Source organism: Carassius auratus, chromosome 16 (genome assembly GCF_003368295.1).
Source record: "Carassius auratus strain Wakin chromosome 16, ASM336829v1, whole genome shotgun sequence".
In the NCBI taxonomy this organism is placed as follows: domain Eukaryota; kingdom Metazoa; phylum Chordata; class Actinopteri; order Cypriniformes; family Cyprinidae; genus Carassius; species Carassius auratus.
In genome coordinates, this window is record NC_039258.1 from 25,286,011 (window position 1) to 25,310,159 (window position 24,149).

The following is a 24,149-nucleotide window of genomic DNA, read 5'->3' on the forward strand; positions in this document are numbered from 1 at the left end:
AAAATAATTTAAACTGATTTGAAAAAATGATATTTGTTTAACTGATTTAAGAAATTATTGTTGCCATGACTTTTGGATTATATTATAATCTGTAACATGTCTCTGCTGTACCCAAATTAAGAATTAACAACAATTTCTACAGACAGCAGAGAAAGAGCGAAAGCTTAATTATTATTAATCGGAAAAACAAAACAAAAAAGAGGCTATAAAATAAAATGGCACAATGAATTCACTTATATTAAATGCTGAACTTTAACAACATAAATAAGGATATGTTTCACTCACGTTTAACACAAATACATTATCTTAAGGATTTCCCCTTAGGCTACCTTAAACGATTTTAGTTTGTAGTTTATCTTATTAAAACACATCAGCTATAAAACTGTACAATGGCAAATTTCCAATTCCCAAGTCCCTGCAAAATACATATTTTACTACTTGCATTTTATATCCAAGTTACATCAAACATAATTTTGAACCTTATGCATGTTTACTTACCATAGGAAACAATAATAATGCAGGCCATGCACAATGTTTTGTGAATTGGAATAATGAAATATTCCACTGACATTTTCATTTAATTTTAGAGGAACTCTAAAATAGCTTGCTACAGGAACAGTTAACCACTGACTACTACAATGTTGAGCAAGCAAGCTTGTTGGCTGCAGAAAAAGTAGAGGCCCATCAGCTTGTGCCATGTATGAAACAATTTGATTGCTAGCAGATTGCATTAAGGACCTATCATCAAACACCATTCATGTTAGAACTAAATAAGAGATTAAAAAAAAAAAACAGCAAATGAATACAAGGGAGGTTATTTGCATTATACTTTAATTAAGATTTAGGGCATAGTGTTGTTTGACAAACACAGGGCCGGTTTAAACACCTATGCTAAATGATCTTCGGAACACATCCTTACATGGGACGCTCTCTGGAACGAGTGACAAACTGCCACCACAGGGGTGGGAGTTCTCCTTCCTTACGGGCTGGGGGCAGGGCCTCAGATTTAGGGCCATCAGCAGGGGTTTCATTTTGCAGCTGCTGGACCTTAAAAAAAAAAAAGAAATGTTTATAGTATATTGTTAAGATATACTGATTAACCAGTGCCAATTTACTGGCTGAAATCTGACTTAATATTTTGTTTCTGAGAAAGCTGTTGTCAATTAGCAGTTCTTAAAATGTAATACCAAAAACTTTCTATGAGAATCAATTAATGTATAAAAGTATGTTCAGTGAGATTAATTTTTGTATGAAATTTACATCATATCCAGTGGCATAAATCTACACACTAAGGGTGTGTATTTGAAGGAAAATTAGCATCAGCTATGGGAAAGGGAATGTCTTGGTAACACAACTCTGTAATACTGATTCCTTGAGTAGGGAAAAACGTGCTGTGTGTGCCAGATGCAGTTACTGCTACAATTTCTTTGTAGAAATCTGAGGAGTGATAGCATGTTTTGGTGTCAATGAATATTACAGAATAATGATTGTATAATATGGACTTCAGGCAATCGTCAACCTGGAGAATACTCCTAATACACTGTAAAAAAAATGTAATGAGCAAATTACTTATGTACTTAAATATTATGTGTAATACTGTTACCTTCATTTTTTCAAAACACAGACCGAATTCAGTTCAGCTGGAGGGGGTTGGTTTTTTTGGGGGTAGTTATGTATGGATTGTGGGGGTCGAGATAAAGGTTTGAATCTCTTGCTTTTTCATATGGACAGTGTCTTATGAGGCTTTCACTTGCTGAACTGGTTTATAAAGGACTGTTCTAGTTCTAGTCGATCATTTGTTATGTTCAACTATTTAGAGGTTTATATTAAATTCACATAATCAAATCTTAATATATTCCACGCTCAAGCACATGCATTAAGTTTGCAACAAAGCACAAGCAGGAGTAGCCAAATGATTGTGAAAAATGAGACATTATAATTATTTATTAAAAAAACAAATGTTTTCTTGTCGGCTGCAAGATGAAATTCACAGTCCTGGCTCTCTCCAACGAGAGAAATGCAACATTCACAAATTGCACAATTCATTTTCGTTTAAAAAACATTTCAAGCTTTCTGTAGATGTTTTAATGTATGTGATACACCACGATATTATGTTAATTAAAAAAATTATAAATTCATTATCAGGAAAAAAATTAAAGTGATGAGACGGCGCCTCTCTGTCATTAATGCACATTAATAATTTTTGCACAAACACTTGAATATGAGCGTTGTGGTTTTCACTCGCTCCAAGAGCACTCCATCACGAGTACAATTCATGCCAACAGCCCATAATATAACTGCATATTCAGCAAGAATTAATGTTAAACATATTTAGCTATAGCTTGATCAGAGGGTTACAATGAGAGTCGAGCGGGATGTTAAGAGTTTGTCTGTTTCTTTTACTGATTATTTTCGGGTTAAAGCATGATTTAAACATTCACACTCAATCGCTTTTGCAATAATGCATTCAAACGAATGTAATCTTACAGTACTACTACATTATCAGCATGATATCTGATTTTGAAATCTTGAAGTTAATCAATCTTTTTAGATAAAATAACTGACAAAAATTTACTGTTATTTTCCATCACAAACAAAATGTTCACAGCAGAAAGCAACAATTAAACATTTAATGCTTACAACATTACTAGTTTGGCATGTGATATAGGGAAAAAAAGTTTACCAAAAATAGCTTAAACCACTTTGAAACTCTCCTGTTATTTTTTTTTTCTCATTATTTTATATGCTACGTTATGAACATAACATTTCAAACACTGAAATACTTTATCCATGGCGTGAAGGCGGAGAGAGTTTCTGGTATCAGTGCGCGCGGAGGGGAAGTTGTTGCTGCTCACAGACTCTGCTGCGAGTGAGAGAGATGTTTCAACTGACGAAATGAAGACGACCTTGGCTGCACAAGCACAGCACATCCGCCAAAAATCAACCTGCAGCAATGCTCTTTGATCGACTCGCCAAGCTTTACTTTTGTAGGTCGCATGGCAGTAAATAATTAGATAATATGACCATGCAATCAATACAGATATTTAATAAAAAACATTAAAACAAGCAGGGCTAAATAAAACAATAAAAAACACACGCCAGGTCTACACTGGACACATAGGTTGGGGTGATCCAACAAAAGACAACAGAACACAGTGATGGATACACTGGACACGATCCCCATCAGTGAACTGATGTTCGTTCTGTTTATGATGAAATGTTCTGACACTGTATTCAGATGATTTGACACTATAGTGTGATGTCATCAAGTTTAGACACTTTTCGCTGTGGGGCTCGGATAACAACTCTCGTGTTTGGTGTAGACACACAGAAAGTGTCTGCTCTATTTACAAATAAGTTCTATATGAAAAAAGAAACCAAACAAAAACTAAATCCGGCATAACGAGATGGAAATATAGACTAGCAAATATATTAACAGGTCCTCTGTCCATGACACTTACTCACTGCTGAGCTGCCAGTTTTAATCTTAACAGCTCTTAATGCCGAGTGGATGGTTAGATGCATGATGGGCTAGTATTAAATAAATAAATAAATAAATAAATAAATAAATAAATAAATAAATAAATAAATAAAAATAAAGGTCTTTCCAGCATTAAGGTAATAACATTACGGTTTTATTTTTATCATCTTGTTGCAGTTATAAATTTGACTGCTAAATGAATGATAAAGCACTATGTTAAAACTTGTTTTGTAAAATTTCCTACTCATTTGAATTTTGATAAAAAAAAAAAAATGTAAATCCTAAATCCAGATTTTTTTTTTTTTGGGGCCAATTGCTATTGCCCAACTTTAAAAGAAGTCCTCCTTTAAAATCACTTAAGTTGTCAAATGCACTTTATACCGCTGCTGCGGCGGTTCGTGCGTCGGTAAAAAGGGCCTTTTGAATGTCTACTCATTCCCATAACAGAAGGCTCATGCACTTCTGACAGAACCATTTTCAATATTTCCATGGCTTTCTAACATATGCTATATACAATATACTAGTTTCATGTTGATGTCGTTAAAAAAAAAAAAAAAAAAAAAAGACTTTAGAGTGCATCTCAGGCAATCTGCGGTTCCCTTTCAGTCGGTCACTCTCCACGCCACGTAGAATATGGGATATCGCTTCGATAGACAAATCTACTTCGAGTGTAAACTAAACGAGCCAATGCAAATTGGCATGCAATTATTGTATCAAGCTGCCACTGATCACTGCGTGAGTATAAGAAGGCAGCAGGTGCAATGCATACCAGCTTTTCGCTTTGGAGCCAAGCGTTAGTATCGCTCTGCTCAACAGTGTCTGCTGTGAACTATGAGTTCAGCATGTTCTCGGAAGCTTTGTGTGCAGCGCGGGTGGTTTGAGGGTTACAGTGGTGGCAAACCCCACAGGGAACCAACCCTCTGGGGACCACCACTCCTCTTGCACCTCCAGTGGAGCAACCCACGGAACGCGCTGGGCCCTCTTCAAGGAGCGTATCAGCAGTATCCAGTGGGACTCCCCCCGACCGGATGTCGATCTCAGCATCGGAGGGAGAACTGTCGGATGACGATTCGGCTGCATTGCCGCCCTCTGGGACGGTGGCAAAAGCCTGAGTCGGATCCTGAAGTGGCAGCTATGCTTTCCCGTGCCGCCGAGAGGGTAAGACTCGAGTGGAATCCCCCACCGTGTCCCAAACCCTTGCGGATGGATGATTGGTTTTTCGTGGGTGGTGCACGCTGGTTCTCTGGTTGTACTGATATGCTAGTCCTTCGAAACGCAAACTGCAGAAAAGGTCTGTGGCGTGGAAGGATGGTCACGTGAAAGTATACATCCTTCAGGTCGATCGCTGCAAACCAATCTTGGGGACGGACGCACCCGAGAATGCATTTCTGTGTCAACATTTTGAACGGTAGCCGATGGAGGGCCTGATTCAAAACTCGCAGATCCAAGATCAGTCACCGCCTTTCTTGGGTACAATGAAGTACGGGCTGTAAAACCCCGTCTTCATATCGGCTGGAGGGACAGGCTCTATCGCGTCCTTCGCCAGGAAGAATAGCAACTGCTCTCCCGTCAAGATTTCCAGATTCTCCGCCTGGCCCTCCTCCAGGGGAGGAAGAGGTGCCTTCACCATCCCCCAGAAAGCAGCTACCTCTCTCTGGGTCACCCGTCACGGGGCCTCTTGCTCTTCTGCTCACGTTACACCGGCCTGTCGCCAAACCCTCACTCCGTGGTCAGATCTTGCATTTCTCTGGACAGGAGATTCCCTCGGATTTGTAAACTGTAACGTTACCCATGGATTCATGCAGCAAGCCCCTGTGTAGCCTATGTGTTAACATACAGTTTTATTGAATACTATTATGTGGAATATGCCTACAGCAAAGTGTCTTAAGCGATTCTCTATCACGTGTAGTACGAGGTTGAATACAACGATTTAATAAGAAAGATGTGCATCAAAATATTTTTTAATTTGTGTTAATCTTAGCACTTGATTATTATTGTAAAATAAACCTGGCTTTGTGACTGAGTCTGGAGTAATTTGTTCCTCTTTTGTAAGTCATTTTGGATTAAAGTTTCAGTGAGATTAATTTTTGTATGAAATTTACATCATATCCAGTGGCATAAATCTACACACTAAGGGTGTGTATTTGAAGGAAAATTAGCATCAGCTATGGGAAAGGGAATGTCTTGGTAACACAACTCTGTAATACTGATTCCTTGAGTAGGGAAAAACGTGCTGTGTGTGCCAGATGCAGTTACTGCTACAATTTCTTTGTAGAAATCTGAGGAGTGATAGCATGTTTTGGTGTCAATGAATATTACAGAATAATGATTGTATAATATGGACTTCAGGCAATCGTCAACCTGGAGAATACTCCTAATACACTGTAAAAAAAAATGTAATGAGCAAATTACTTAAAAATATTATGTGTAATACTGTTACCTTCATTTTTTCAAAACACAGACCGAATTCAGTTCAGCTGGAGGGGGTTGGTTTTTTTGGGGGTAGTTATGTATGGATTGTGGGGGTCGAGATAAAGGTTTGAATCTCTTGCTTTTTCATATGGACAGTGTCTTATGAGGCTTTCACTTGCTGAACTGGTTTATAAAGGACTGTTCTAGTTCTAGTCGATCATTTGTTATGTTCAACTATTTAGAGGTTTATATTAAATTCACATAATCAAATCTTAATATATTCCACGCTCAAGCACATGCATTAAGTTTGCAACAAAGCACAAGCAGGAGTAGCCAAATGATTGTGAAAAATGAGACATTATAATTATTTATTAAAAAAACAAATGTTTTCTTGTCGGCTGCAAGATGAAATTCACAGTCCTGGCTCTCTCCAACGAGAGAAATGCAACATTCACAAATTGCACAATTCATTTTCGTTTAAAAAACATTTCAAGCTTTCTGTAGATGTTTTAATGTATGTGATACACCACGATATTATGTTAATTAACCTGATAACTGTCACTCACGTTTTTGAAGATAGACATGAATGGTCATGATACAAACATAAATTTGTATAATTCATGACTGAAAACATTTTGTAACATGATTTTGATGTACCATTTACATGGTAATGCAATGTCTGATTTTAAAATGGGTTTTGAAGGATGAATTTTGAGATTTTATGTTTTCAAGTGATATATAACTTCTGATGATTTCTAAAATGTGATAGAGAAAAAGGCAACGAGGAAGTCTTTTTTTTAAACAAAGGTCAAAGCTCCTTTTGTAATGTAGATTTCTGAGGGTGCGCTCGTCATAAATTCATCTATTACTTTTCCTACATAATTTGTAACAAAAAATATTGGTAAAATATATATTTGGGAGTCTTAGACCTTTCCAACGATATATAGTTTGTCAAGATTAGATGAGATTTGATTGTAATATAGTATAGTCAACGTAGGCGTCCCGTATACGGGACGGGGTGACATTTAACAGGTTAAAAAAATTATAAATTCATTATCAGGAAAAAAATTAAAGTGATGAGACGGCGCCTCTCTGTCATTAATGCACATTAATAATTTTTTCACAAACACTTGAATATGAGCGTTGTGGTTTTCACTCGCTCCAAGAGCACTCCATCACGAGTACAATTCATGCCAACAGCCCATAATATAACTGCATATTCAGCAAGAATTAATGTTAAACATATTTAGCTATAGCTTGATCAGAGGGTTACAATGAGAGTCGAGCGGGATGTTAAGAGTTTGTCTGTTTCTTTTACTGATTATTTTCGGGTTAAAGCATGATTTAAACATTCACACTCAATCGCTTTTGCAATAATGCATTCAAACGAATGTAATCTTACAGTACTACTACATTATCAGCATGATATCTGATTTTGAAATCTTGAAGTTAATCAATCTTTTTAGATAAAATAACTGACAAAAATTTACTGTTATTTTCCATCACAAACAAAATGTTCACAGCAGAAAGCAACAATTAAACATTTAATGCTTACAACATTACTAGTTTGGCATGTGATATAGGGAAAAAAAGTTTACCAAAAATAGCTTAAACCACTTTGAAACTCTCCTGTTATTTTTTTTTTCTCATTATTTTATATGCTACGTTATGAACATAACATTTCAAACACTGAAATACTTTATCCATGGCGTGAAGGCGGAGAGAGTTTCTGGTATCAGTGCGCGCGGAGGGGAAGTTGTTGCTGCTCACAGACTCTGCTGCGAGTGAGAGAGATGTTTCAACTGACGAAATGAAGACGACCTTGGCTGCACAAGCACAGCACATCCGCCAAAAATCAACCTGCAGCAATGCTCTTTGATCGACTCGCCAAGCTTTACTTTTGTAGGTCGCATGGCAGTAAATAATTAGATAATATGACCATGCAATCAATACAGATATTTAATAAAAAACATTAAAACAAGCAGGGCTAAATAAAACAATAAAAAACACACGCCAGGTCTACACTGGACACATAGGTTGGGGTGATCCAACAAAAGACAACAGAACACAGTGATGGATACACTGGACACGATCCCCATCAGTGAACTGATGTTCGTTCTGTTTATGATGAAATGTTCTGACACTGTATTCAGATGATTTGACACTATAGTGTGATGTCATCAAGTTTAGACACTTTTCGCTGTGGGGCTCGGATAACAACTCTCGTGTTTGGTGTAGACACACAGAAAGTGTCTGCTCTATTTACAAATAAGTTCTATATGAAAAAAGAAACCAAACAAAAACTAAATCCGGCATAACGAGATGGAAATATAGACTAGCAAATATATTAACAGGTCCTCTGTCCATGACACTTACTCACTGCTGAGCTGCCAGTTTTAATCTTAACAGCTCTTAATGCCGAGTGGATGGTTAGATGCATGATGGGCTAGTATTAAATAAATAAATAAATAAATAAATAAATAAATAAAAATAAAGGTCTTTCCAGCATTAAGGTAATAACATTACGGTTTTATTTTTATCATCTTGTTGCAGTTATAAATTTGACTGCTAAATGAATGATAAAGCACTATGTTAAAACTTGTTTTGTAAAATTTCCTACTCATTTGAATTTTGATAAAAAAAAAAAAAATGTAAATCCTAAATCCAGATTTTTTTTTTTTTGGGGCCAATTGCTATTGCCCAACTTTAAAAGAAGTCCTCCTTTAAAATCACTTAAGTTGTCAAATGCACTTTATACCGCTGCTGCGGCGGTTCGTGCGTCGGTAAAAAGGGCCTTTTGAATGTCTACTCATTCCCATAACAGAAGGCTCATGCACTTCTGACAGAACCATTTTCAATATTTCCATGGCTTTCTAACATATGCTATATACAATATACTAGTTTCATGTTGATGTCGTTAAAAAAAAAAAAAAAAAAAAAAAGACTTTAGAGTGCATCTCAGGCAATCTGCGGTTCCCTTTCAGTCGGTCACTCTCCACGCCACGTAGAATATGGGATATCGCTTCGATAGACAAATCTACTTCGAGTGTAAACTAAACGAGCCAATGCAAATTGGCATGCAATTATTGTATCAAGCTGCCACTGATCACTGCGTGAGTATAAGAAGGCAGCAGGTGCAATGCATACCAGCTTTTCGCTTTGGAGCCAAGCGTTAGTATCGCTCTGCTCAACAGTGTCTGCTGTGAACTATGAGTTCAGCATGTTCTCGGAAGCTTTGTGTGCAGCGCGGGTGGTTTGAGGGTTACAGTGGTGGCAAACCCCACAGGGAACCAACCCTCTGGGGACCACCACTCCTCTTGCACCTCCAGTGGAGCAACCCACGGAACGCGCTGGGCCCTCTTCAAGGAGCGTATCAGCAGTATCCAGTGGGACTCCCCCCGACCGGATGTCGATCTCAGCATCGGAGGGAGAACTGTCGGATGACGATTCGGCTGCATTGCCGCCCTCTGGGACGGTGGCAAAAGCCTGAGTCGGATCCTGAAGTGGCAGCTATGCTTTCCCGTGCTGCCGAGAGGGTAAGACTCGAGTGGAATCCCCCACCGTGTCCCAAACCCTTGCGGATGGATGATTGGTTTTTCGTGGGTGGTGCACGCTGGTTCTCTGGTTGTACTGATATGCTAGTCCTTCGAAACGCAAACTGCAGAAAAGGTCTGTGGCGTGGAAGGATGGTCACGTGAAAGTATACATCCTTCAGGTCGATCGCTGCAAACCAATCTTGGGGACGGACGCACCCGAGAATGCATTTCTGTGTCAACATTTTGAACGGTAGCCGATGGAGGGCCTGATTCAAAACTCGCAGATCCAAGATCAGTCACCGCCTTTCTTGGGTACAATGAAGTACGGGCTGTAAAACCCCGTCTTCATATCGGCTGGAGGGACAGGCTCTATCGCGTCCTTCGCCAGGAAGAATAGCAACTGCTCTCCCGTCAAGATTTCCAGATTCTCCGCCTGGCCCTCCTCCAGGGGAGGAAGAGGTGCCTTCACCATCCCCCAGAAAGCAGCTACCTCTCTCTGGGTCACCCGTCACGGGGCCTCTTGCTCTTCTGCTCACGTTACACCGGCCTGTCGCCAAACCCTCACTCCGTGGTCAGATCTTGCATTTCTCTGGACAGGAGATTCCCTCGGATTTGTAAACTGTAACGTTACCCATGGATTCATGCAGCAAGCCCCTGTGTAGCCTATGTGTTAACATACAGTTTTATTGAATACTATTATGTGGAATATGCCTACAGCAAAGTGTCTTAAGCGATTCTCTATCACGTGTAGTACGAGGTTGAATACAACGATTTAATAAGAAAGATGTGCATCAAAATATTTTTTAATTTGTGTTAATCTTAGCACTTGATTATTATTGTAAAATAAACCTGGCTTTGTGACTGAGTCTGGAGTAATTTGTTCCTCTTTTGTAGGTCATTTTGGATTAAAGTTTCTTATGCATAACCTGTATAATAACACATAATGATGATAAAAACAATAATAGTTAGTGATTCTTAATATTTTTATAGGCTCAATAAATGAGTGCACTTTAAGAAAGTAAAAATGTTTGTCATAAAATAATTAATGAACGCTTTATTTTAAAATAACCTTTTACATTTTTGGAAATGTTTGTGTACTATTCTTTCTTAACATGAAGACTTATTTTGTTGATTTTATTATACTAAGCTTCCACTCACCATGGTAAGATGCACGCTTCGCTGTTAATGTTATTAATAAATAATTAGGCCTAATATGACATTTGCATTCAGTTACAGAGCAAGGGAAAACAACATAACCGGCACATTATTTGTTTTGGATTGCTTTTGACCTTTTTTTCTACTTGAGAGAATTCAGGGAATTTTTTATTCTTGTTTTTAGCGATAATAATCATCTGCTCCAAGTGCCATCTCTGTGCGTGTACTCTTCCGTGTGAACACTGCTGCTAACAGAGACCTGATTCATCCATGTCTTGTGCATCATAACTGTGCATCATATCCCGCCCCGTCCCAGCCTGTGATGCATTTCCTGTGCACTTCCATGTTTATATCTGACCACAACAACACAGAGGAACCTCTGTACCCACGAAATATCCAAATAATAAACACACGATTACGATAGTAAATAGTTGGTATGTAATTTTCTAGAGATTTGGGGTATTTGTATAACAATATTGAAAATGTACATCTGAAATGCTAATTTTTGCAGCGATGTAAGAGGCTATAAATAGCATATTTTTACAACAGTAAAGTAATTCACATAAGGTAAGAACATTTTTTGTTGTATTTTTTAGGGTACGGCTTTTGATAATAGTGGAGTAAATGTATACTGGGATTGAAGCGATGTGGCTTGGCAAACCTTAAAATAGCAGAACATTTGCTAATAATGGCAGAATAAAAACAAAAGAAAAATGAAAAAATAATGAGGATTTTATGTCATGTTATTAATATCTTTTTTTTGTTTTCATGTTTGAGCTTATATATCTCTCTATTATCATAATGGTCTGCGTAATTCTGATTCTTGAACAGTAAATTTTGAAGTGTCAGCTTTGTGAACATACACTCACCTAAAGGATTATTAGGAACACCATACTAATACTGTGTTTGACCCCCTTTTGCCTTCAGAACTGCCTTAATTCTACGTGGCATTGATTCAAAGGTGCTGAAAGCATTCTTTAGAAATGTTGGCCCACATTGATCGGATAGCATCTTGCAGTTGATGGAGAATTGTGGGATGCTCATCCAGGGCACAAAGCTTCCATTCCACCACATCCCAAAGATGCTCTATTGCAGGGATAAGCAACTCCAGTCCTGGAGGGCCACTATCCTGCAGAGTTTAGCTTCAGCCCTCATAAAAACTCACCTGTCTGTATCTATCTAGTAATCCAGAAAGCACTGATTGCCTTGTTCAGGTGTGTTTAATTAGGGTTGGAGCTAAACTCTGCAGGACAGTGGCCCTTCAGGACCGAAGTTGCCTATCCCTGCTCTATTGGGTTGAGATCTGGTGACTGTGGGGGCCATTTTAGTACATTGAACTCATTGTCATGTTCAAGAAACCAAATTGATATGATTCGAGCTTTGTGACATGGTGCATTATACTGCTGGAAGTAGCCATCAGAGGATGAATCCATGGTGGCCATAAAGGGATGGACATGGTCAGAAACAATGTTCAGGTAGGTTGTGGCATTTAAACGATGCCCAATTGGCACTATGGGGCCTAAAGTGTGCCAAGAAGCCATATCACCCTGGAGCCCAAGACCGGTTTCCCACTGAAGCTAAGCAGGGCTGAGCCTAGTCAGTACCTGGATGGGAGACCTCCTGAGAAAACTAGGTTGGTGGTGGAAGAGGTGCTAGTGAGGCCAGCAGGTGGTGCTCACCCTGTGGTCTGTGTGGGTCCTAGCATCCCAGTGTAGTGATGGGGACACTATACTGTCAACAAGCACCATCATTTGGATGAGACATTAAACCGAGGTCATGACTAGTGTTGCCACGGTACCAAAATTTCAGTATTCGGTACCGATACCAGTGAAAATCCACAGTTCTCGGTACCAATTTCGGTACCAAAGCAAAACATACAAATATTCTAATTAAAAAAAAGAAAAAACACTTTTTATCACTAAAAATAAAACCAATGCCATTATTTATATTCATTTACAATTATGTTTAAAGTTTTTTTTTAAATATATATAAATTTGTCTTAATTAAATGTAAACATTTTTTGATAAATAAAGGGGATTTTCTATAAAAAATACGGGTTACTTTTATTTTGACACTGGTATTACTCAAATGAAACGGTAAAATGCTTGTAAAGGGACTCAGAACAGTTCTGTTGATGTTGTTTATGTATTTATGCTGAAATTACTGCAATCGTCATGCGCTTCAGTCTATGTAGTAAACAAACCCACATGTCTCTGCCATTCATTCATTCACAGAGACGCGCAGAACATGCAGGATTCATATTTCAACCAACTTTTGCGGCTTAACATTTACAGATACTGGTCCATATGGATATTTGATTTGATTAATTTATGCTAACTTTGACAAATTCCGTGACTGTCCATATTAAGATGTAAGTTTCATTTTCATAACTGGATTTTGAGATTCCGTCCATGTTTTCTGCTTCGCGGAAATCATAGCGCTGTATGCGTCAAGAACCGGGTTGAATGGGTCCTCGGTACCACCGGTACTTAAAGAAACTTGGTACCATCACATTTTTATTTTTTTAGTACCGACTTGGTACCAAAGTACCGGGTCTTTTGACAACACTAGTCCTGACTCTCAGTGGTCAGTAAAAATCCCAGGATGTCTTTCGAAAAGAGTAGAGGTGTGACCTCAGCATCCTGGCTAAATTCGCCCATTGGCCTCTGACCATCATGACCTCCTAACAATCCCCATATCTGCTGATTGGCTTCATCACTCTGTCTCCTCTCCACCAGTAAGCTGGTGTGGGGTGGGCGTTCTGGCCCACTATGGCTACTGTCGCATCATCCAGGTGGATGCTGCATACTGGTGGTGGATGAGGAGATACAACATTCAGTCTTCAACTGTCCAATTTTGGTGAGCTCGTGCAAATTGAAGTCTCTTTTTCCTATTTGTAGTGGAGATGAGTGGTACCCGGTGGGGTCTTCTGCTGTTGTAGTCCATCCGCCTTAAGGATGTGCGTGGTGTGGCTTCACAAATGCTTTGCTGCATACCTCGATTGTAACGAGTGGTTATTTCAGTCAAAGTTGCTTTTCTATCAGCTTGAATCAGTTGGCCAATTCTCCTCTGATCTTTTGCATCAACAAGGCATTTTCGCCCACAGAACTGCCACATACTGGATATCTTTCCCTTTTCACACCAATCTTTGTAAACCCTAGAAATGGTTGTACGTGAAAATCCTTATAACTGTGAAATACTTGTCCCAGTAATTGTGAAATACTCACTGGCCCGTCTGGCACCAACAACCATGCCCAAAATTGCATAAATCACCTTTCTTTCCCGTTCTGACATTCAGTTTGGAGTTCAGGAGATTGCCTTGACCAGTACCACACCCCTAAATGCATTGAAGCAACAGCCATGTGATTGGTTGATTAGATAATTGCATTAATGAGAAATTGAACAGGTGTTCCTAATAATCCAAATAATAAAGGTGAGTATGTTGATTATGTATCTAGCCAGAAAGACTCATTAGCAGAAACCTTTTTATTTTGGGTATATCATTTGTGTCTCCATGGCAAAAATGGGGGGTGACAAGTAAGGGTCTAAATAAAAAATATATATAAAATAAAAATGAAAACCGTTGCAGTTATTATTACTTGCACTACCGTCCGTACATCAAGAATACTGAAGGATCCATTTGGACACTGAAATATTTTTCTGTGCCATTTTTTTTAATGTCCATTGCACTAGTGTTTTGTACAGCTTAATTCATCGCTTACATATTCATTCGTGTACATGCTCATAGTTTCAGCTTACAGTGTACATACACTTATTACATAATCCATCTGTATAGTATGTTCATAGTACACCTATCTGTATATCATGCTGATATTATTTAAAAATCTTTAAATTATGTCCATAGTACTGCCTTACCAGTATATATGTAAATATATATAAAACCACTCTTTTTTTCAATGTGTGACTATGAGTCACAGATTTGAGCTTTAATATTTGGACAGTATTCTTTATTCCAAATCATTTAAGTACATTTAGGTTGATAAATGGTCTAGTTCTCATCTTATGGATGAACAAGAATTTTAGTTTGAGAATAAAGCTACAAATTCCTTCCTCAACCATAACACTCTTCATAATAATCTTCTGATATGAGCAGCACAACTGAGTGAAGAATCACTGCATTGCATAAATGATAAATCGTTAACACTTTAGAATAAGGTTCCATTAGTTAATGTTAGTTAATGTATTAATTAACATGAACAAACAATGAAAAATACATTACTGTATTTATTCATCTTCGTTAATGTTAGTTAATGAAAATACAGTTATTCATTGTTAGTTCATGGTAATTCACAGTGCATTAACTAATGTTAACAAGCACAACTTTTGATTTAAATAATGCATTAGTAAATGTTGAAATTAACATGAACTAAGACTTATAAATGCTGTAGAAGGATTGTTCTTGCTTAGTTCATATTAACAAAAGTAGTTAACTAACATTAACTAATGGAACCTTCTTTTAAAGTGTTACCGATAAATCTATTAGCAAGAGTGCTTTTCTTCCAAACAAAAAGTTGCATCAATGGCATTAAGTGCAACAGAAGTGCACACTGATTTCATGGTGAGTTAAAGGACATACAGACTAATTTCAGTTGAAAAATTAGGCAATGTCATTTAAAATCCCATGAGTGTGAGGAAGGTCTCGTTCAGGAACCCTGAAAGCAAAGCATCTGGTTTGTGCAAAAGGCCACAGAAAGACATGATCATACCTCTTTATCCCAGCTCTGAACCCGCAGCTTTTTCCACAGTTCTCTCTTAGCAAAGTAATCAGGATACATAGCTTTCTCTGAGGGATGCCATTGATCTAGACACCATTCAGGAACCTAGAATTGCAGAAAGTGAACAGGTAATTAATAACTGAAAATGACATTCACAAGTCATGTAGCCTCTGGTCTTTTTATTATTCTTCTGATGAGATTCATTAGCTCCACCCAATTAATTGTCAACAAATTTGGTCCAAATAATGTTAAAATGGCCAGAAAAAATGAGATTCGCAGATTGCAATTGATTCTTTATTTTTTTAACAGACTATGAATTATAATTGACAGCATATACAACAAATATGTGTACTTTTTTCAAAGCAAAAACAATAACAATAATAAATAAATATATATATATATATATATATATATATATATATATATATATATATATATATATATATATATATATATATATATATATATATATATATATATTTTTTATATATAAGAGACAAATATTCTGTGATAAAGTAATCCAAATGAAATTAAAGCTGCAAGCAGCGATGAACGGGCCCTCGTGGCTATAGTAAAAAGGTGAACGGTGAGAAATATGCATTTAACCTGTTAGCCAGCACCCCCCATTATGGGACTCACAGCTGAAAGTGCTCTACCAAATTTATAATTGTAACAGTTTCCTACTTCAGTGTGTTACAAACATAATTTTTGTGTCTTTGGAAAGAAGACCCTTAGGGTTTTACTTTTTATCAATTAGATTTGATAATGCTCAAAAATATTAAAAGTTATAGACACTGAACTCCGTGAATACTCAGCGAAGAGACATGAGAGAGTTATCTAAAGAAAGCTTCACATGTCTACTTTTAAACTAAACAAGTGCCGCCGAAAACAAATATTCTGTGATAAGGTAATCCATATGAAAACAACGCGATGTCCGTTTTTCACGTCTCCCTTCATTATATCTAATGCGACCATGCCCCCGCGCTATTCAGATTCAAACTGAAGCGTGCAGGCTTGAATACACCCATACAGAAGAAAAAGCAGCGAGACTGTTCAAGTTCTTTTATTTTACTGTTTGCTTCACGATGAGAGAAATAAGACATAATTCACCCCAAAAAGATGTGATGTGGTTGAGGATTTGAGAAATGGATTTCCTCAGAAAAAAAGAATGAAGCACTTTATTCAGCAGAGATCATAAACATAAGTCTCTTTTTATTTATTTATATACTTGTACTAGTTTTCACATAACCTGTAAACATTTTTCCAAAGACTTTTTCCAAACTATAATTCCTGACTAAATGTATAATCAAGTGAAATGGTTTCAATAACAATATACAATACTATACCATTAAAAAGCTTGATGTAAATAATATAAATTTAACAAATAAAGATTACTAACAAATGTAAAAGCAATGCTGTTCTTTCAATTTATTCCCCCTAAAAAACCTGAAAAATATTCTCAGCTCTTTTCAATATTAATAAATAACAATAATAATAATAAAAATAAATGTTTTTTTTTTTGTAGAAAATAAGATTGTTAAAAGGATTTCTGAAGGATTGTGTGACTGGAGTAATGATGCAAAAAAAATTAGTTTGAAAGTCAGCTTTGATTGTTCCTAATAAACTGTTTAACTGCTCCCCCAAGTGAATATTAAATTATGTTGTGGGATAATTAAATATATTCTAAATAAACTACAAACATAAAATTATTGAATTTATTTTGTTCTCACATTCTTTCTTGTAACACCTCCCTCTCAGTGACACACAGCTGACTTAAAAGCTCATTATGCAGTTCATTATGCAGGCCTTTCTCTTCTCAGGTGTAAATAGCAATGATATTCATGATAGTTGACGCCAACTCGCATATGACTTTTACCAACAAAAAGTGTCTTAGAAAATTTAAATCAAAATATTGTTTTCTGTGAGTGAGTAAACAAGATAATTTTCTGATTGGACCTTCGGCTTGTCAATCTGACAGTCCCAAAACCGGACCGCGTCAGATCGTGTCACATGGTTCGTGAACAGTTCCTGGTTCATATCTGCTCACAACAACACTGAAACACCTCTGTATACATGAAATATCCGAATAATAAACCCGCGATTACGATAGTAAAGCTTGGTATGAGATTTTCTTGAGATCTGGGGCGTTTTTATAAAAAAAAAATCGAAAATGTACATTGGAAATGCTAACTTGTGCAGCGATGAAAAAGGCTACAAATAACATATTTTTACAACAGTAAACGACCAAATACCACCCCTGATCGCTAAAGGAAGTTATTATAAACACTCGATCGGGGTTTAAAGTGAGTTTTGAGTAAAAGTGTACTAATAATTTCATAAATTGTCTGATGTAGCTTGATGCTAACGTTAGCTCCAGTGCTACTAATAGCAGGTGCATTTCTTCTTCATAATGCATTTTTGTCTCAATTCACGTAAGGTCGTAAGAAAATGTTTTGTTGTATTTTTATAGGAAGACTTTTGATAAATAAGGGCTAAATGCAAACAGAGATTGAAGTGAGATTGCTGCTTTGTGTCTTTGTAAAGCCTGAAAAACCACAATAAAGGCTAATAAAGGTGGAATAAAAACAAAAGAATAATGATAAAAGAATAATGCGGATAATGTGTCATACCCGGCGGAGGTGTGAAAGACTCGTTTGGTGAGAACAATAGAATAATGAATCGGGCAGTTTTCACAGTTTAACACACATACAAAATACACAGGAGAGTTTACATGTGAGATCTTACAGAGATGACAAGGGCCATAAATCAATCTGATTAGCCTTCTCTAAAAACACACATGACATGGCCTTAGAAAATATTTCATAAAATTCACAGTTTTACAGATTCGATTATGAAATTTTTTATTAAGTTTTGGAAGACTTGTGGCCTTAGCTACACTGTTTTTTCAAACTCATATCCTTCATCAACAATTTTTAAAATACATTTAAAAAATATGTTTTTAATATTTTTATTTTTGTTTTTATGTTTGAGCTTATACATCTCTATTATCATAACAGTCTGAGTGATTCTGATTCCTGAACAGTAAACTTTAAAGTGTCAGCTTTGTGAACAAATGTTGACTATGTATCTAGTCAGAAAGAATCATGAACAGAAACCTTTTTATTTTGGGTATGTCATTTCTGTCTCCATGCCAAAAAAGGGGGATTACTAGTAAGGGGTTAACAGCGGTTTTCTGTGTTCATATACTTAATTAAAGGGTGATTATTTTAATAAGTACCCGCGTTTTTTTACTCGTCTTATTTTTGCAATCAATAAGGCCTGTGCGTAGTAACACTATTTCTTTCTTTGTTCAAATCTATGAACATTTACACGATTAAAACGGATCTTGAAAAACTGAGCGACCACATTGCTGCTACATTAAACTCTGTAAAAAGTTAAGGGGGGGGTGAAATGCTATTTCATGCATACTGAGTATTTTACACTGTTAAAGAGTTGGATTCCAATGCTAAACATGGACAAAGTTTCAAAAATTAAGTTGTTCGTTTGAAGGAGTATTTTTGTTCCCAAAATACTCCTTCCGGTTTGTCACAAGTTTCGGAACGTTTTCTTCGAGTATGGCTCTGTGTGACGTTAGATGGAGCGGAATTTCCTTATATGGGTCCTAAGAACCCTTCTGCCGGAAGAGCGCGTGCTCCTGTATAGCGAGGCTGAGCACAGACATTTCACTGATCAGAGCGATACACTGATCAGAGCGAGAGCGTCGCGAAAAGTCACAAAAGAAGTGTGTTTTTGGTTGCCAGGGTAAGACAACCCTGCACAGATTACCAAAAAAAAACAGCATTAAGGGACCAGTGGATGGAGTTTATTTTACAGAGCATCAACGGAGTTGTACAAGTGTTTTTGTTTTGCATTTCGAAGATGCTTGTTTTACAAACAAGGCCTAGTTTGACGACGGATTTGCATATCGTTTATTTTATTAAGGATGATGCAATCCCAACGAAAAAAGGGTCACGATCGTGTGTTGGAGCCGCAGGCGGTGAGTAAAACTGCTTAAAATATCTCTGCCTCCTTGTTAGTGCGTCCCCTCCCATGCCGGAGACCCGGGTTCGAGCCCCGCTCGGAGCGAGTGGTTGCTGCTGCTGCTCTCGTTCAGTTTCAGCCTCGGGATCTGATTCTGGATCATAAATAAACGGCTGAATCTGACTGTAAGCCATGGTTTGTTTTGGATGATGGTTTTGCCCTTACGGTAATGTCACAGCTTCCACATGCTCTCAACGCAAAAGCTTACTCCGCCCACACGTCACGCCTCCAGCCGGTCGTGTTTTTCCGGGACTTTTTGGAGTTATGAAGGATGCAGTACTACTCTATAGGTACTCAAGATTAACAGGAGATTGAGTGAAAACGAGCATTTCACCCCCCCCCCCCCTTTAAGTTGGTCACTTAATGCCTCATCTGTAGTCATTCTTCAATAAAGTTCATTAATTAACATTAGTTAATTACATTAGTTAACATATATAAATAATAATGAATAATATTTCCACAGCATTTATTAATCATAGTTCATGTTAATTTCAGCATTTACTAATGCTTTGTTAAAATCACAAGTTGTGTTTGTAAACATTAATGTACTATGAACATTGAATAACTCGATTTTCATTAACATTAACAAAGATTAGTAAATTGTGTAATAAATGTATTGTTCATTGTTCATTCATGTTCGTTAATACATTAATGGTAACAAATGACATCTTATTGTAAAGTGTTACCATTAATATTTATTCATCATACTGTTGAACTTGACAGTATTTTCTCTCTTGTTATTTCATAAGAGCTTCAAAGAAGACAGAGAAAGCCAGAGTCTTGTGCCCTGCGTTTATTAGTATCAATATTATGCTTGTTGGGTGAAAAAGAAAAACTCAATAAACAAAGTAAAAAATAATTTGACTGATATCCTCCCCACCCCAAAGTTTCTATAGATATCACGATATATCGACATCGTGAATTCTTATTGCCACAATAACAGTGATATGAATTTATTATTATTATTTTTTTTTTTTTTTTTTCATATCAACGATAGTCCTCTGTGATTGTCTTTTTTTTCTTTTTTCAGTGGTTCAACCCCTAACATTATGAAATGACGAGAATACTTTTTTTTTTTACACGAAGAAAACAAAAAAATAAAACTTTGTTTGAATTTCTTCAACAATTCCTCTCCTCTGTGTCTCTACAAATCAGCATAGCGTCATTTTTGCAAGATGGTGGAGATGGCATACGCTCTTCTGTATTAAATTGTATTTAAGCTTAAAAAAAAAACACCAGCAAACCTGCAAGAGAATTTTACTTTGTCACTTACTTTGTAGCACTCATATCTTTCATAGGATGTTCCTCCAGGAGAGTCTGGGAACAAGTAAGGCTGCGGGTGCTGATTGGCCCAGAATTCCTCCTCACCTGCCTTCAGCATCATGGTGGCCTTTATCATGTCCTTCTCATGTTTGTTCTCATCAAAGCGTGCTCGCAGCAAACATGCATAGAAACGATATTTATCCCTGAAAGAGCAGAATAACTTTTTGTGAATGGTATGGTTAGGAATAAGACAAAAACCAATGTAACCACAAATAAAATGATGGATGGCTTATTACTATCATGGTTTCATCAATGAAACTGTTTTTTATAAACAAAATATAGTATTGCAATGAAAAAAATATTAGATTCCACTCTCCCTCTTGCATTATTTAGTACTATTGCTTCCAAAATGCCTTAGGTACCCCAGGTTTTCATAATTTGGGTAAAAAGTATGGGTGTAGGTAAAATAGCAATACACGTGATTATCGCAATATTTTGTTTGCCGATACTGTATAAATTCTCAAAAACGGAATATCGATATTTATATACCAGTGAAAAACCACGGTTCTCCAAGTGTAAACTCCATAAAATATTTCCAGAAGTGTCTCCACTGTGTGACAAATGTCAATTTTTAGATGCCAGCCTGTCTCATAGCTTTGTCTTGTGTCCAAAATTACAGAATTTCTGGAACAAAATATTCCAAGTTTTTTCAGATACAATGCACATTTCTATTGAACCAGATCCTATATAAATTATATTTGGAATTTCCGAAGAATTTTTGAGACTTACACGGGTACAACAACAGTTTGTTTCATAGGGGTTGATCTCAGCCAAAAAACTTATTCTTTTATTTTGGAAGAAAAAAGAGGTTCCAACTCTTAAATTGTGGCTGACAGAGTTGACGAGTACACTACATTTGGAAAGAATCAGGTACACCCTAATAGACAAGATTGTGTTATTTGAAAAAATGTGGTCCCCTTTTATTGCCTTTTTAAATACTTGTGATTAATATGTTTATTATGCCTTCAGTACCTACTTTTACCACTGGATAGCACTTAAGGGTCTGTTTTTTTTTTTTTTCTTTTTTTTTTTTTTTTTGGGTGGGATGGGGGGTGGATGTTTATTTGTTAAAATGTAAGTTGTATATGTTTGTATTTAAAAAAGTGTAATTACAAGTGACTATCTGTTAATATTTCTAATAATAAAAATATTTAAACCACAGAAAAACCACGGTTCTCTGTGCCAGTTTTGGTACCAAAGCAAAACACAAAAACACGCTAATTAAAAAATGCCTTGCACTCTATTTGTGTCGGCATATATGCAAATTCATTCTCTGCCAGCAGGAGGTGCTTGTAGAGCTTGTGAGAGAGAGGTTTATCCGGTAATGGCTGTAATCAAATAAACGCTGAGCCAGTACTCACAAACGCTGCTCAGGCATTTCAGGCAAGATTAAATAAATATGAAATCCTTAATTTTTTGAAGACAGACGGTTTCCTTCACAAATACAGTGATATAAAAACACCTGCACCACGTTTCGACTTTGACACACGCAGTGCTCATGTCTATTCAAAGAGATCAAAGCCTAATCAGTTACAAATGTATCTAGTATTTGCATGTATCTTTTGTATGTTTCACTATTGTAGTAGCCTAATTTAAATTCTTCATTTCAATTTGACTCTCAACGCTTTTATTCAGGTATATAAGTGAATCTCTGCTTTAAGATCTTCGACATATACGTTGTCCTTGGTATCAAAATGATCTGCTTTTTGTTCCCCAAACAATTATGTACACTGATCCTATAATGCATCATACTATTTGTGCCACAGTTTGTGTTACCAGATAACCAGTTAATCACGCCTTTTATAAAATATGCAAATGAGGTGTTGCTGGGATAAAGAAACACTTTCCCGCTGAAACTATATGCCTTGTTATTGGTCAATCCAACCAAAAGGGTTGTTACCGGGAAACCAGATAAAACCTCTTCCACACCCAAAAAGTGAGCTTGTCTTAAAGCTGCGGTAGGGAACTTTTGACGCTCTAGCGGTTAATAAACAGAACTGCTTGCGTCTTGAAGAAGAACATCGGAGCCGGAACTACTTCTCCCTGTTTATGTCTATGAAGAATCACAAAGGTACTGGGTTACTCGGCCGTGGTACCCCCGAAGCAATCTAAAATAGTCCGAATATAAACACTTATTATAGGTGCACCCTAGTGATTCAGGACAAGCCAAAAACACGGTTTGGAAAATGGATTCATGGTGTACTCGCTTATTATATACATTTTTCTACATTTTGAACACGAACAAAGTTACGGACCGCAGCTCTGATTGGTTATTTTTTACCGGGAGCGATGGAGTTTCTGCAAATGGCAATAGGACCACTGGGAGGAGCCAGAGGAGCTTGATTTTTTCACAGATTATCGGTCTCATATTCTACTGTCAGGACATAATGACAGGTTTAATAAATATGTAAAAAATATTTTCCCTACAGCACCTTTAACTTGTGGTTCCCTGGAGACACCCATCACCATGGAAACCTCACAACTCCCCTTCTGGGGGAGTACAATCTTTTGGCAGTTTTCAGAAACTTTGTTGATTCACTTTTAAGCAGTCAACCCATAGATGAAATGACTAAGGTTTTACTCCTAACAGGATTCAACAAGAATCTACGCATTATACATGCAACGGGACACTTTACTCATCAAATCCAGAACCAATGCAAGTAACCGCTTGTTAACTATTTAGATGCGCTTTTAGGCTTTGACTCCTTTTAATTAAGGTGAAGAGATTCTTTGATGGTCTTAACAGGTTGTGAATTAGTTTGATTACTTTTTATATTTAGGCTTAAAGTAAATTTTACATGATGTTAGATCTTTTAAAGGAGTGCACGTGAAACAGTATAAATTTTTTTTACAAAAGTGAATATTCAACATTTAACAGCATATATGTGTACTAAGTATGCAATATAATTATTTAAAAACTCTAAATACATATTAGACCAAATAAATAAATACAAATATTAGATTTATATTGTGTCTGACGGTGTCAACAGAAACAAAGTAATAACTGGAAAAACACCTATTTTATGAAAAAAATACAAAATGGGGAGGTTGCAACAGGACATTGCTGAACAGCCAAGACCTTGTTCTATAATGATATACCTTCAGATTTTGTAATTTAACTAACTTTTTATTTTCTAAATTAAATCCTGTTTTATCCAAATTCTCAAGAATCAGTGATTTGATTGTAGTATTAATGCTACTAGTAATTTCCTGAAGATTAATGTAGTTAATAATAACCTGTTATAATTATGTACTCACTTTGAGCTAATTTGTTACAATAGACACTCAAGTGTAGAGATCGACCGATATGGGTTTTTCTATAGCCGATGCCGATGCCGCTGCCGATGTTTAGAGCTCAGGGTCAGCCGATGGCCGATATGTGCTGCCGATTTTTAGGGCCGATATCTTGGAGTTTTCCCCTTGATTTGCATGCTAAAATGTCACACTAATAATAAGTGGATGCAC

General features: G+C 36.8%; 1 protein-coding gene across 1 annotated transcript in view; it reads right to left on the bottom strand.

The window, feature by feature from the left end:
- Positions 1-810: 810 nt before the first annotated feature.
- The window catches only part of ndufb9 (NADH:ubiquinone oxidoreductase subunit B9), a 37,257-nt gene continuing 13,918 nt past the window's right edge, over positions 811-24,149 (bottom strand). The window contains exons 2-4 of the mRNA XM_026284833.1: positions 20,635-20,827; positions 15,312-15,425; positions 811-1,047 (exon numbers count right to left, since the gene is read on the bottom strand). Of these exons, the coding sequence (XP_026140618.1) occupies positions 916-1,047; positions 15,312-15,425; positions 20,635-20,827 (439 nt within the window). The 3' untranslated portion in view covers positions 811-915. The remainder of the gene's footprint in view (positions 1,048-15,311; positions 15,426-20,634; positions 20,828-24,149) is intronic.